Source organism: Mauremys mutica, chromosome 3 (assembly GCF_020497125.1).
Source record: "Mauremys mutica isolate MM-2020 ecotype Southern chromosome 3, ASM2049712v1, whole genome shotgun sequence".
Taxonomy (NCBI): domain Eukaryota; kingdom Metazoa; phylum Chordata; order Testudines; family Geoemydidae; genus Mauremys; species Mauremys mutica.
In genome coordinates, this window is record NC_059074.1 from 6,258,473 (window position 1) to 6,272,673 (window position 14,201).

Genomic DNA, 14,201 nt, shown 5'->3' on the forward strand with positions numbered 1-14,201 from the left:
TGTAGCTCGCTGGTTTGAATCTGTCCTCTGCCAGCTATCGCCAGAAATTATTGGCAGCCTACAGGAAAGGAGTGTAGCTGGTCTCTCTCCAGTTCCCACACTGAACCGGTGCCCGTTCCACAAAGACCACCTTCCCAATGGGCACGACTCAGCCGTGGGCCCGCCTCACTCCGATTGCTCATCAGAGTCACGGCCGATTTCAGAAACACAGGAGCAACATGAAGGTGAATCAGGCACCTTGGGGCAGTCCCAGCAGAGAGGCCACGGATGGACCGGGCCATAAAGACAAACTTATCCCCCTGGAGTTAGCTGATGTTCCCTCTGACCATGCAGGAGAGAGACCAGCCGAGACCACATTGCGCTCAGCTGGAGCAGAGACCGTGGCTAAGGCTGACCTGAGACAGACGGTCCAGGCCTTATTAAGGCGAGTGGTACAAAGGGCTTGGTGTCTTTCTGCACGGCTCTTTTACTGGGCTGCCAGCTCCTTTCAGCACAGCGACTATAGAATGGTCCATGAGTCGTTTCCAGGCTGCCTGGCCACTCGCCAGCCGTGCTGTGGCACTTCCCTCCTTTGGGCGGGCACGGGAGCCCACAGCAAGGATGAAAGCAGCATGGCAGCTGCGTTGCAAGCCGGTGAATGGCAGGACCGTGGCACGTAACGCTATTAACCTGGGCACCTAATACAGCGGGTTAGTGTGTATGAGCGTGTCTCCCCCTAGTGGCTGACCACCCCGTTTATAACAGCTTGCTACTAAACCAGGTCATTGAGTCACACCTTTAGCTGAAGCAACTCTGGTATCTTTCTATATGTGGCCACGACTAGCTATAAAAAAACAGAGCAAGGTCAGACATCACTGGGTTTAAATAGACTGATGCAGCCTCTGCACCCACCAGGTGTAATGAGTAAGGAATCTCTCTCAGCAACGGCTTCGCTTGCATCGGCTTTTGTGACTGGCGCCTGGCGACTCCCCGCGGGCCCCAGTCATCTGCCTTCCGCTTTCCAAGTAGTGCAATGGGGGGAAGTCGAGAAGAGTAAAAAGACATTTATTTCTCTACTAAAATGTTTGAGGACGTATAGGCTGGGGCTGGTTCGCCGGCTTGCTAAGCTAAACAGGAGAATACGTCTCTCTCCGGCCAGCCTAAGTGCAGTTGCTCCTCGTTGTATCTACCTCAGAGGCTTTGCGAGCCGTGGCACCGGTCTCACAGTCCAGTCCTACTAGCCCGCGGCAAGATGCTGAGTCTCAGCGGCTGTTAAAATACCCACGTATATTACAGGGCTGGGGAAAGGAGAAGGGGCGGATAGGGATAATGGCTTTGCAGCCTTCACTTTGGTCTAGAAGCGAGAGCAAGAGACAGACAAGGCAAGGAGGGGGAAGGCTACAGGAAGTGCTAATATTACCCAGGACGGTGGGGCACACGGGAGAGGAGTCGCTGTAGATCAGAAGACGACAGACTCGGCAGTGAGCCCGGAGGCAAAAGGCACATTCTCAGTCACCCTGGAGCAGGCGGCTGGGCTAAGGATATACGGGTGGTTGCTGCAGCATTTCTCAGTGTGTCCCGCTCTCTCGGCACAGCCCCCTCCCGGTGGGATAATCTGGCTTCCCGCCGGCGGCTTGTCCTTGAGGTCACTGCGTGAGGCACTTCACTCCAGCGTCCTCGGCGTGGCCACAGTTGCTCTTCCCCCAGCTGGAGAAAGTGCACTGGAACAGACTGTCCTCTGTGCCTTTGCAGGCGACGTCGTCCATCCAGATCCGCCCTATACCTGGGGAAACATGGGGACAGCAACATTAGCTGCAGTGCTAGGCTGCCTCCACGGGGCAGCCCCCTTCGGTAACCACCTGGTCTTATTCCGGGATAACACTTAAACCTTCAAACCCAGCAGCTTTCCTGCAGCAGCATCACATCACTAGCCTGCAAAGATCGTCTCACCCACCACTGATAGGCAGCCACCTCTGAGATACCGCTGCAGGGGGGAGAATTGGCAGGTTTGCTTCTTCCTGATGTACTAAGAGAGCCTGGACGGCCTTTTCAAAAGCTTTTTCCTGCTTCCTCTTTAATTTCAGAAGAGCCCGAATGTCCAGAATGTGTTTGCTGGAGGGCTCGGTGACAGTCACAGGGTGGTCTAGATAGTACTTAGCCCTGCCTTGAGTGCAAGGGCCTGGACTAGATGACCTCTCAAGGTCCCTTCCAGTCCTATGATTCTACGTGCAATTGGAGCTAGCTAGGCCTTTCGTTAAAAGGGCAGGGCTGGCGTGTCTTTAACAAAGAGGGCTTTTCTCCGTAGTGTTTGCGCTACATACGTGTTAAACAAAATCAAGCAGAAAGCAAAGAGTTTTTAATGGTCTGACTAAAATTCACTTCCCCTCTGAGTTAATCAGCTTTTGTTTCCACGCCAGCCTCCCAGATCTCTAGTTATCCACAGAGCCTGCCAGGGTCTGAATTTCTCATGTAAAGAACAGGTAGAATGATCCAACCCCCTTTAATGGCTAGTAGTCAAGATGGTCAGGGAAGCAACCCCATGCTCTGGGTGTCCCTAAGCCTCTGACTGCCAGAACTGGGACTGGACAACAGGGGATGGATCACTCAATAAATTGCTCTGTCCTGTTCATTCCCTCTGGGACACCTGGCACTGGCTACTGTTGGCAGACAGGACACTGGGCTAGATGGACCTTTGGTCTGACCCAGTCTGGCTGTTCTTATGTTCTTATTTTATTTGAAGGGCAAAAATGAGACCTTTCTGGCCTTCATCATCCTTCCTAAAGAAGCAAAAAAAGCCCATGTCTTCCCCCTTTCCATTTCATAGGTTCACAGGAACATAGGCTTTGCCAGATTGGATCAGACTAGGGTCCATCTAGTTCAATGTCCTGTCTCTGACAGTGATGGCACCAGAAGCTTCAGAACAAAGAGCAAGAAATCCTGCAGAAGGCAAATGTGGAATAACCTTTCCCCTGTGAAGATCTCATCCTAATCCCTAATAGCGACTGGCATAAACCCTGAAGCATGAGGTTTTATATCCCTTCCAAAATGTTGCTAGCATTAACTAGGAAAGCTCGGAATAGTCTTGTAACCTATTAACTGTCCAATTTCTGTTTGCGTCTTGCTCAACATTAAACTCCGGGCCTCAACAACATCCAGTGGCAGTGAGTTCCACAGTCCAATTATGAGCTGTGTGAAACTCTAAGATGCAAACCATACCGGAGCTGTGTTTAAACTCAAATTTCTCTAACTCTGAGAGTAAATCTACTGAAGAGACCAAGACACAAAACTCTGCTATAAGGGAATCGGATCCAGGGTTTTATGTTGGCCAGTTCTCAAGAGATGACCCGACTATGATCTGATTCCCCACAGAATTCAGAGGTGTTCAGATCTGGCATTGTGCCCCTAGCCCATCTCTCATTAAAACCAGAAGGATGAATTCAGCATCTTTGGGCACAGAGAGAATCCCAGAGAGGCTAGACTAGGCTAGGCTCTCCCCTGTCAGGGTTAAACACTCCTGCCTTGGTCGGTAACAAGATCATAAGAACGGCCATACTAGGTCAGACCAAAGGTCCATCTAGCCCAGTATCCTGTCTGCTGATTGTTGCCCAATGCCAGGTGCCCCAGAGGGAATGACCAGAACAGGGAATCATCAAGTGATCCATCCCCTGTCGCCCATTCCCAGCTTCTGGCAAACAGAGGCTAGGGACACCATCCCTGCCCAGCCTGGCTAATAGCCATTGATGGACCTGTCCTCCATGAACTTATCTAGTTCTTTTTGGAAAGCTGTTATAGTCTTGGCCTTCACAACATCCTCTGGCAAAGAGTTCCACAGGTTAACTGTGTGTTGTGTGAAGAAATACTGCCTTTTCTTTGTTTTAAACCTGCTGCTATTCACTTCATTTGGTGACCCCTAGTTCTTGTGCTATGAGGAGTAAATAACACTTCCTTATTCACTTTCTCTACACCAGTCATGATTTTATAGACCTCCATATTATCCCCCCTTAGTCGCCTCTTTTCCAAATTGAAAAGTCCCAGTCTTATTAATCTCTCCTCATATGGAAGCTGTTCCAGACCCCTAATCATTTTTGTTGCCCTTTTTTGAACCTTTTCCAATTCCAATAGATCTTTTTTGAGATGAGGAGACCACATCTGCACATAATATTCAAGATGTGGTTGTACCGTGGATTTATATAGAGGCAACATGATATTTTCTGTCTTATTATCTATCCCTTTCTTAATGATTCCCAGCATTCTGTTCACTTTTGTGACGGCCGCTGCACACTGAGTGGATGTTTTCAGAGAACTGTCCGCAATGACTCCAAGATCTCGTTCTTGAGTGGAACGGAACGGCGGGGTGGGGGGGTCCCACAGCCAAGTGTTCCTTTTAGCTTGTATGTGTCAGGGCCTCTTGCCCCCCCCATCCCTGGGAACAGGGCTGGGCGGTATCAGCGGCAGCCTGGTGATGAGCCACGTACTGTGCGGCGGGATCTGATTGCAGAGCAGCGAGATCAAAACCGCACTGGGGCCCCGCACGGTTAAACGCAGCGGAGCGACCGTCGCCTGGGCTCATTGGCTTCTCTGTTACAGGCTGGAGAGGCCCAAGTCCAGACGAATGCTGGGGAGGTTCAGACACGGGCCTAGACTTTGCTGCTGGGACCCATCGTCAAATACCGAAAATAACAGGTGCAAACAAGTGCCGTGGGCAGAGCCTAGGGAGCGTGAAATCGGCGGGGGGATAAATAGACCAGTGGTCCCCAACCTTTTTGTGACCAGTAGCACATTCTTGTTTTCAGAAGAGCTTGGCGGGCGGCAACAATTTTTCAAGGCTTGTTTTGTATTTGTACATTAAATAATACAAAAAACATATTTAATATCACAGAATCTAGGAACCCAGAGAGAAGAGAGAAGCCGGAGAAGAGCCGCGAGGACAGAGAACACCAGCGCCTGCAGCCCCAGAGTTCTCTGTCCCCGGCAGGCGCGGGGCCGTGGCGTCTCTCCGGCTTAAGCCGCGGCCCCGCACCTGCCAGGGACCGAGAACACCGGTGCCCGCAGCCTGCAGCCCCAGAGTTCTCTGCCCCCGGCTGGTCCTCTGCTGGGCACTAGGCTGGCCCCGCACCTGCCGGGAACAGAGAACACCGCGCCCCCAGCCTGAGTTCTCTGCCCCCGGCAGGTCCCCCGCTGGGCACTAGGCGGGCGCACATAAATGCCCCGGCGGGCACCACGCTGGGGACCACTGAAATAGACCATTCCTCCCTGCGCACATGCTGGCTTGGCACGTGTGCATGTCTCCCTCTGGTGGCTGGACCCAGTGACTACACCAGCCTGACACAGCTAAAGGAATTAGCTTTGGTCTCTTGGCACCGAAGAACAGACATTTCCTGGCATGAAGCCCCCCCGGAGATGACAGCACAACAAGGAGAAGCACCTGCCCCATTGCTGGCTGCCCAGTATGGAGCGCCAGACACCGAGCTCAGGCCAAGCTCCTCATACGGCGCGGGGCAGGAGGGTCTGTACAGGCTGCATTCATCAAGCGGGTGTCTCCTCAGAGAGGAGACCGCTGGTCTTTAGTTAGGGCTTCTGGAAAAAAATAAGGGTAATTTCTCTCCCGGCCCAGCCGTCAGCTCGGAGGAACTGGCTCGCACGGGGGCGTTAAGCTGCCTCGCAAGGCCTCCGTGTTTGTCATTCTGTTTGCGAGGCCCCGGGATCCCCACAAGAGAGACTGAGAAGGAGCCATCTCGCCCTGAGCCCCAGCGTCTCCCAGAGCTGGCGGGGCGGAGTCCTACGCGCAGAGCGCACAGCCCCGAGAGCTGGCGGGTACGACCAGCACGTGAGCGTGGGCCCAGGGGGAGCTGGCTGCAGGGGAGGGGTGCTGAGGGCTCGGCTATGGAGACGGTGGACGGTCTGGTGTTATAAGGAACGTCTACATGGCAAGTGGCAGCAAACCTCCAAACCTGGCTCAACAGACTGAGGCCCCAGCTCCTGTGCTAAAAATAGCTGCAGAGACTGTGCTTTGAAGTTGCAATTTGGGTGGGAGCTCGGGCTGTGAGGCCTAGGAAGGGGCGGCCTTCAGAGCCCACGACACAGCCCAAACCACGACATCTGTTACAGAAGTATGGGCTGGGTGAATGGACTATAAGGTGGATAGAAAGCTGGCTAGATCGTCGGGCTCAACGGGTAGCGATCAACGGCTCCATGTCTAGTTGGCAGCTGGTATCAAGTGAAGTGCCCCAAGGGTCAGTCCTGGGGCCGGTTTTGTTCAACATCTTCATTAATGATCTGGAGGATGGGATGGATTGTACCCTCAGCAAGTTTGCAGATGACACTAAACTGGGAGGAGTGGTAGATATGCTGGAGGGTAGGAATAAGATACAGAGTGACCTAGACAAATTAGAGGACTGGGCCAAAAGAAACCTGATGAGGTTCAATAAGGACAAGTGCAGAGTCCTGCACTTAGGATGGAAGAATCCCATGCACTGCTACAGACTAGGGACCGAGCGGCTAGGAAGCAGTTCTGCAGAAAAGGACCTAGGGGTTACAGTGGACGAGAAGCTGGATATGAGTCAACAGTGGGCCCTTGTTGCCAAGAAGGCTAATGGCATTTTGGGCTGTATTAGTAGGGGCATTGCCAGCAGATCAAGGGATGTGATCATTCCCCTCTATTTGACATTAGTGAGGCATCATCTGGAGTAGTGTGTCCGTTGATAGGTTCCCAGACTTTGGCTCAGGCGCTAAGGGGCTACTCGAAGTGAGTCAGGGTAGCAGAATCTGGCCCTCAGTGCTAAGCTTTTACTCTGTTTTATGCCCACTCGCCCTGCAGAAGAGCAAGCCACATTCTTTCCTGGCTCGCGCGTCATCAAGCCACTTGATAACTGAGTCCTAATTGCGGACTCTTTCCAGCTGGAAGGACCCCAGCTTGACTCTCAGATCCCAGGTTGCACTTGCAGGGCTGGCGGTGAACAGGTCTGTACTTGGAAATGGAGCAGGTCTGATCTGGGGAAATGCCAGATGCCAGAAAGAAGGGCCCCTCCGATGCCATATCCATATAGTCACTTAACGGAGGAGAAACACACATCAAGGAAGATAAATTCAGCCACCTCCGCGGAGGGACGCTGCCTCTTTAAGTGGCAAGTACGGTCTCTGACAATGGAGGCTGTTCAAGACAAACACGCTAAGTCACGAAATGTTCGGACGGCCTCAGTGGGGTATTTCCTAGAATTAGGGGCCAGGATGTGACTGTTCTTTTATTAAAATGGATTGGGGAAAACTCCCTCTGCTTTCTTTGCCGTTGTTTTAGTCTCCCCCGCAAGAGGGAAGGGCAGCTGATAAAACCCCTCTGCGAGAGGAACCTGATGGCATTAACGGGAGAGACGAGTTCGTTTTGGCCACGAAATCACCTCTGGGCTAAAACAACAGCTGGCTAGCGAGCGAGCTGGCCGTCCCCGCCACGTGGGTTTCGGGGCTTTACGATCGCATCAAGAGGAAAAATTCCCTACGTGCCACAATAAATCACCGTGAGTTTCGCCAGATGTTCGGGATTAGCTCCCCGCAGCTCGATTTGATAAATGGCGATAGGCTGAGGCGCTTTGCTAGGGGGAAGCTACAGGTGTCGGGGGGGGGGGGGAAGAACGGCAAAAGCGAGATGAATTGAGGTCCAGCGGCCTGCGTGAATTCTTGGGAGGGTAGGAGCTCCTGTGCTTTCATCCCATGACTTGTTCTGTCGCCTTGCATAGGTCCCAGGTGTTGTGATTTCAATGGGAGTCAGATGTCAATACCTTTCTTCCCAGGAAAATGGGGATAATGTTATTTCCCTCCCTCCCCAGGGGGTTCCGGGGTTGGCGAAATCCTGCCATCGTCTACTGGCTCAGTGCGTGGGACACTGTCTGTCTTCTCCCTCCATTGGCCGCGCCCTCACACATAAGGAGACCCGGGCCTGAGGCTGCAGAGAGTTACTGCTGGAAGGAATCCAGAGGCACATTGCAGTTCCCTAAGTGGATCATTTTTTAGTGTCCCTTATTTTGGGCCTTTGGCACAGACTGTGCCTGCATTTAGGCCTGGGTCAGTTGGAAGCGATGACCGGGGGCCGGACATACCCTTCAAACCCTCCGCTTCCAAAGTCGGTGGAAAAACTTCCACTGACTTCAACGAGCTTTAGACCCAGCCCGTGGGCCACACCTCAGGCTGTGGAAAGCAAACCCAGAGCTCTCAGTGTCATTATAGCAGTAGCACCTACAGGCTCCAGCTAAGATCAAGGCCCCTCGTACTAGCTGCTGCAACCCTCCCCCCATGCCCCCCAAGTGAGGGCAGGCCTCGCCCTAAATGGTTTACAATCTAAATAGGTGCGGTAGAAAGTGACTCACCCAAGGCCACATAACAGGTCAGTGGCAGAGGCAGGAAAGGAGGCCGTGTCTTGGGAGGTCCAGCTCAGTGCTCTACCCATTGGGCGACGCTGCCTCTCTGTGTACTTTCCCCTCTGTTTCACCTTATTTGTTTCAGTGTCCAAGCACTCCCTGCAATCTAACTTCCCACTTCTGCTGGGGGTCTGAACAGCTAACCGGCTCTCGGATCTCACGCTGGCCAAAACACCGACACAGGAGACAGCCGCATGGCTGGCTCCCTCCAAACCAGGGCTGTGCGTTCGCCAGCGGGCGAGCCCCAACTGATTATTGTTCCTGGTGGAAACCATTTCATGGCCTTTGTCTGTGCCAGGGCAGAGGCACGCGCGACTGGTCAAGAGACGGGGCGCCAACCAGGAAGCAAGACGATCTGGAGCTGCACACCTGTGTGTGTGTGTGTGTGTGTGTGTACGCGCGCGCTGGAGTTATGGGGCTGTGCATACGGGGCAGCTGTGCCTACGCAGGGTTGTGTTTATGGGAACTGATGGTGCTTGAGTATGTGTGTATAGGCAGGTTGTGGAATCCCCGCCACTGGGCGGTTTTTAAGAAGAGGCATGAGGAACCCCTGTCAGGGGTGGGCTGGGTTCACTTGGTCCTGCCTCAGTCCTTTCCATTTCTGTGGTATTGGAGCAGAGTCTGTGTACGTGTGTGGCAGGGGGTGTGTGTAGATGGGGTTGTGTTGGGGGGGTCCAGGGGTAACTGTGTATACGGGCTGTGTGTGTGTTGGGGGAGTTTGTGTAGGGGTGCAGAAGGTGTCATGTTTGGAGTGGATGTGGGAGTATGGGGCTTGTATGCCTAGCAGCATGAGCGTTAGCGTGGCTTGTGGGAGAGGAAGCGTGGCCCACTGGTTAGGGCACCAGCTGGGAACCTAGGTTCAAGTCCTGGTGTGCCTCAGTTTCCCCATCCATCCAACGTGGATAATAGCACTGCCCTGGCTCACAGGGGTGGGCGGGGCTGAAGGGCCCCTGCGCTGAGCTGTGGGAGAGATGGATAAAATGGGATGTGGATCAAAACCACCCCAGGCCTGAGTTCTGTGATTCACTGGCCAAGCATTGCAAAATTAAACTGCCCTCTGGTTTTGCCCATCTCTGGAGCAGTGGTTTACGGATCCAGAAATGAGTATTTCAATATTTAGAACATAAGACCGGCTGTACTGGGTCAGACCAAAGGTCCATCTAGCCCAGTATCCTATCTACCGACAGTGGCCAATGCCAGATGCCCCAGAGGGAGTGAACCTAACAGGCAATGATCAAGTGATCTCTCTCCTGCCATCCATCTCCACCCTCTGACAAACAGAGGCTAGGGACACCATTCCTTACCCATCCTGGCTAATAGCCATTGATGGTCTTAACCACCATGAATTTATCCAGTTCTCTTTTAAACACTGTTATAGTCCTAGCCTTCACAACCTCCTCAGGTAAGGAGTTCCACAGGTTGTCTGTGCGCTGCGTGAAGAAGAACTTCCTTTTATTTGTTTTAAACCTGCTGCCTATTTCCTTCTGACTATATTCTGCTTCTGCTCCAGATAAATGGGCAGGGTTTGTGGCTGGGTCCCCGTGTATGGTAAAGGCTCTGAGAACATATGAATCCTGTGAGCAGTAGGCTCTGTGTGGTTAGGCCTGACCGCTCTATGGCAGAAGGTGGTGATTTTCAGAGGCGTCCGTGGGAGTCTGGTAGCCCATGTGCACTGAGAGATATTCAATTGGAGGCAGGGACCCACCTCCTTGGGCATCCACTGAAAACCCCAGTGCAAGTGTCCCTCCTGCAAAGGGTCCTAAGGAGCCCCCGCAGCACAACGGGGGGCTTGCTCCACAGAGACCATCTGAGCATCGATACAGCAGTCCCAGATCTCAAATCAAGAGCTCCCGCAAGAAACCTGGTCAATCACACGCCAGTCCAGCCAGGGCAGGGCACTGAGAGCTGGCGCCAGCCTAACTAATATTTCTTCTCCCAAACCGACTGATTTATGGGGTGCGAAAACCCGCTAAGCAGGAGGGTACGTGTGGCTCGTTCCTGCTAACGATCTGTGTTGTTTTATGGAGCTGAGCTGGAGGTTTCGGTGACCAAGGCTGGGAAGCACGAAGGGGAAGCAGCAGCCAGTATCGGCTTTCGGAGCTGGGAATGTCTCAGACGCCCAGTCCCCAGAGCACTGTTTCCAGGGCAGAGTTTTTCGACAGGCAGGGTTGGGGTGTATGCGTGAGAGAAAAGCAAGCGCCGGGGAAAGGGCTGGGCTGGAGAAGAGCCAGGGATCTGTTTTCACACAATCCTTCAGGCAAATGTCAAAATATTTGCAGACACCCAAGGCCGGGGGTGAGGAAGGAGCGGGAACCAACCCCAAACGACAACAGTTCAGACCACCAGAGCATCCTCTGTCCCTCTGGCAGGGGAGCTGCCAATGCTCGGCAGGGTTTATTTGGAGACAGGTTTGGTTTATTTTCTCTGCCGCTTCTCCGAGCATTTCCTCCTGTGACTGGGAGATCTGGCTTGGCACCTGGCCTCCCAGCTCGGGCATAGCAGAGCAAAGTAGCCTCGGGACTGAACGGCTCAGGAGATGGGGGGGGTCAGGCTGCCACTGGGAATCTGGAGTGACTGAAAATTGGGCTGTTTCGTGGCCTCTGCCTGGTGAGCGAAGGAGCGCAGTCCTGGCCAGCTCATAACCCCCACTGTCACTGGCAGCCTCGGTAGAGAAGCCAAGGGCTGAATGGGCCATGGAGATCAAACTCCCCTTAGCGGTGGCGGCTGCTAGTCAGAGTGAGGGACGCTGGCAGGGCCCGGTAGCTGCCCCTGGCCTCTAGCTGAGGGGAGGAAGCCCCCACGCTGGGCAGTGGGCAGTTTGCCGTCTTACCTTGCCCGAACCTGGCCATCCTGTACACCTCCTCGGCGCCTCGGAAACCCAGCATCCTGCAGGCCACGTCCCCGTCCTTTTTGTCCCAGCTGTCGTCGCACACCGTCCCCCAGTGCCGGTCGTGGAACACCTCCACCCGCCCCTCGTGGGGGACGGAGCCGTTCACCAGCCGGATCAGCCCCTCCTCGGCGGCGGCTGTCGGGAGGAGAGACACGCAGAGCAGATGGTGAGCGTCTCCTTCGGGGCCATCCTTCCCTACAGAGAGTGCCAGGAGCTCCTCCAAGCACCCCCCCCTTTCTTCCCCACCCCAGACCAGAGCGCCCCCGTCCCTCCAGCCCCCTGCAGCTTACAACGCCCATAGTACCAAGTACATTGTCTGGCACAGCCTCCACTGGGGGACCAGAGCCTGCTCCTATCAACTGGATCCTTCTCCCATTCAACTCAATGGCCTTGACCTCCGCGGTGCATCCATCCGGCTCTATGTCATCAGTCAAGAGTGGAATGTCGGCTCCATTGAAATCAAAGGCAGAACTTCCAACCACTTTAATGGGGTCAGGATTTCACCCCTTGCAGGTCTTTTCCCTTCTCTGATCCCCCCTCCTCCCTGCCTCTACTCCTTTCCTCTCCCACTCCCATCGGATATGACCTTCCTTCTCTTTCGGGAGCGGAAAAGCCTGGGGCAACTGCAGCCTATTTGGCTGGGGAAGGACTGAGGAACACAGCAGAGAAATCAGGCCAAAGAGGAGACACTCTTAAGCAAAGCATCCCGCAGCACTAAGATAAGTCGAAATAAACACCCCCCGAATCCCATTATCTGGGGTTAGAAATTAATTGGATCTGGATGACAGAAAAGAGGCTCTAGCCGGCTGGATTCGCTCTGTGACTCTCATCTGCATTCGATTCTGAGGATGCAATTAGTGGCCCCGGAAAGAAGGAAAGGGAGATTGGTTTTTTTCTTTTAAATCACAGCTGGTTAGTTTTTTTCATTTGAAACCTTCTTTTTTTCCATGCAGACAGCTTTGTCAAAATGGAAATGCTGACAGCGTGGGGGTTTTTTGCTGAAAAAGCAATTTCTTTTTTTTAAAAAGTCATTTTTCAGCCAAAAACAATTTCAGATTCCAAAAGTTTTCAGTAAGACTGGACAATTTTGCCCAACTGGCCTACTTATTTTGTTTTTTCTGTCGCAAGAAACCCCTGAAAAATATGCAAAAAAAATGTTCAATTTTCCAAAACTAATTTTTGTTCAAGTTTCCAAGTTTTCAATGAAAACCTTGCTGGAAATGTAGAAGGAGACAGTCTCCAATTTCTGATAGGCTCAGCGGGGTTGGGATCTGACCAGGAGCACCGGAAGCTCCCTAGAAGTTTGTGGAGGGGGGGGCCACCGGTGTCTGAACCATGGACCTGCCCTCGCTCAGCCCCGCCCCTTGAGGCTCCGCCCCCACTTGCTCCTCTCTGCCCGCTCACCCTATCGCTCGCCCTTAAGGCAGGAAAAAAGTGATGGGGCCATGGCCCCCTGAGCCTCCCATTCCAGCACCCTTGGATCTGACCATTTAGAAATGCCCAAATTACACTAGTTGCTCTGTCTCAATATAAAGGGTACATAATAATGTGGTTGTGTGGCAAAGATATTTCATTGGTCTGAGTGTGGGATGGCAACATTAACTGGGCACTTGGTCTGAATTCAATAAGCTGAAAGTCAGTATAGATCCGCGCCAAAGTACTTCACCTAGGAAGGAAAAAATAATCAAATGCACAACCACAAAATGGGGAATAGCTGGCTAGGTGGTAGAACTGCTGAGGAGGATCCGGGAATATAGTGGATCAGAAATTGAATATAAGTCAATGTGATGCTGCTGAAAAAAATAGGCTAATATACAGGGGTGTATGAACAGAAGTGGTGTGTGTCAGACACGGGAGGTAATTATCCCACTCTGCTCAGCACTGGGGAGGGCTCAGCTGGGTACTGTGTCCCGTTCTGGGTGCTGCACTTTAGGAAAGAAGTGGACAAATTGGAGACAGTCCAGAGGAGAGCAACAAAAATGAGCAAAGGTTTAGAAAACTGACCTGGGAGGAGAGATTGAAAAAAACCTGGGCCTGTTTAATCTTGAGAAAAGAAGACTGAGGGGGACCTGATAACCATCTGCACATATGTGAAGGACTATTATAAAGAAGATGTAAAAGCAGCAAAGAGTCTTGTGGCACCTTATAGACTAACAGACATTTTGGAGCATGAGCTTTTGTGGGTGAATACCCACTTCGTCGGATGCACCCACGAAAGCTTCACCCACGAAGTATTCACCCACGAAAGCTCATGCTCCAAAACGTCTGTTAGTCTATAAGGTGCCACAAGACTCTTTGCTGCTTTTACACATCCAGACTAACATGGCTACCCCTCTGATAAAGAAGATGGCTATCAGTTGTTCTCCATGGCCACTGAAGGTAGGGCTTAATCTGCAGCAAGGGACATTTAGAGACTAGGGAAAACGCTCTAACTCTGAGGGGAGTTAAGCTCTGGAACAGGCGTCCAAGGGAGGTTGTGGAATTGTCACCATTGGAGATTTTTAAGAACAGGCGGGACAAACATCTGTCATCGATGGTCTAGGTTTACTTTGTCCTGCCTCAGTGCAGGGAGCTGGACTCGATGACCTCTCGAGGTCCCTTTCAACCCGACATTTCTCTGATTACTCATGAGTGGAGAAGCCACAAGTGAATTATGCAAATCATCCCAAAGGTGTGCTGGTGAACAGTCTTTTGCAATTGGGTATGGGATTCTTCATCACTTCCTGCCCTAAATTGCCTTGCATAGCTAAACAGCTGCTGCATTCCACTCCAGAGATGGTGGCATTTTGGTACTGGGTGAAGTGACTCTTCTGTATCCAACACTTCGTTGTTATTGTGATCATAGTTTAAAGTTTCCAGGTAATCGGCTCAATCCAGTCCAAATTTGGTATCCCATTCCACACTCATTTACCTTGCTAGCAAAC

At 52.5% G+C, this 14,201-nt stretch overlaps 1 protein-coding gene across 3 annotated transcripts in view; it reads right to left on the reverse strand.

Annotated features, from left to right (window-relative positions):
• Window positions 1-1,023: 1,023 nt before the first annotated feature.
• SCARA5 (scavenger receptor class A member 5) overlaps window positions 1,024-14,201 on the reverse strand; it is a 145,267-nt gene continuing 132,089 nt past the window's right edge. For all 3 annotated transcript variants that reach the window (XM_045012005.1, XM_045012004.1, XM_045012007.1), the window contains 2 exons: window positions 11,218-11,412; window positions 1,024-1,762 (listed from right to left, as the gene is read on the reverse strand). In XM_045012005.1, the coding sequence (XP_044867940.1) occupies window positions 1,626-1,762; window positions 11,218-11,412 (332 nt within the window). In that variant the 3' untranslated portion in view covers window positions 1,024-1,625. The remainder of the gene's footprint in view (window positions 1,763-11,217; window positions 11,413-14,201) is intronic.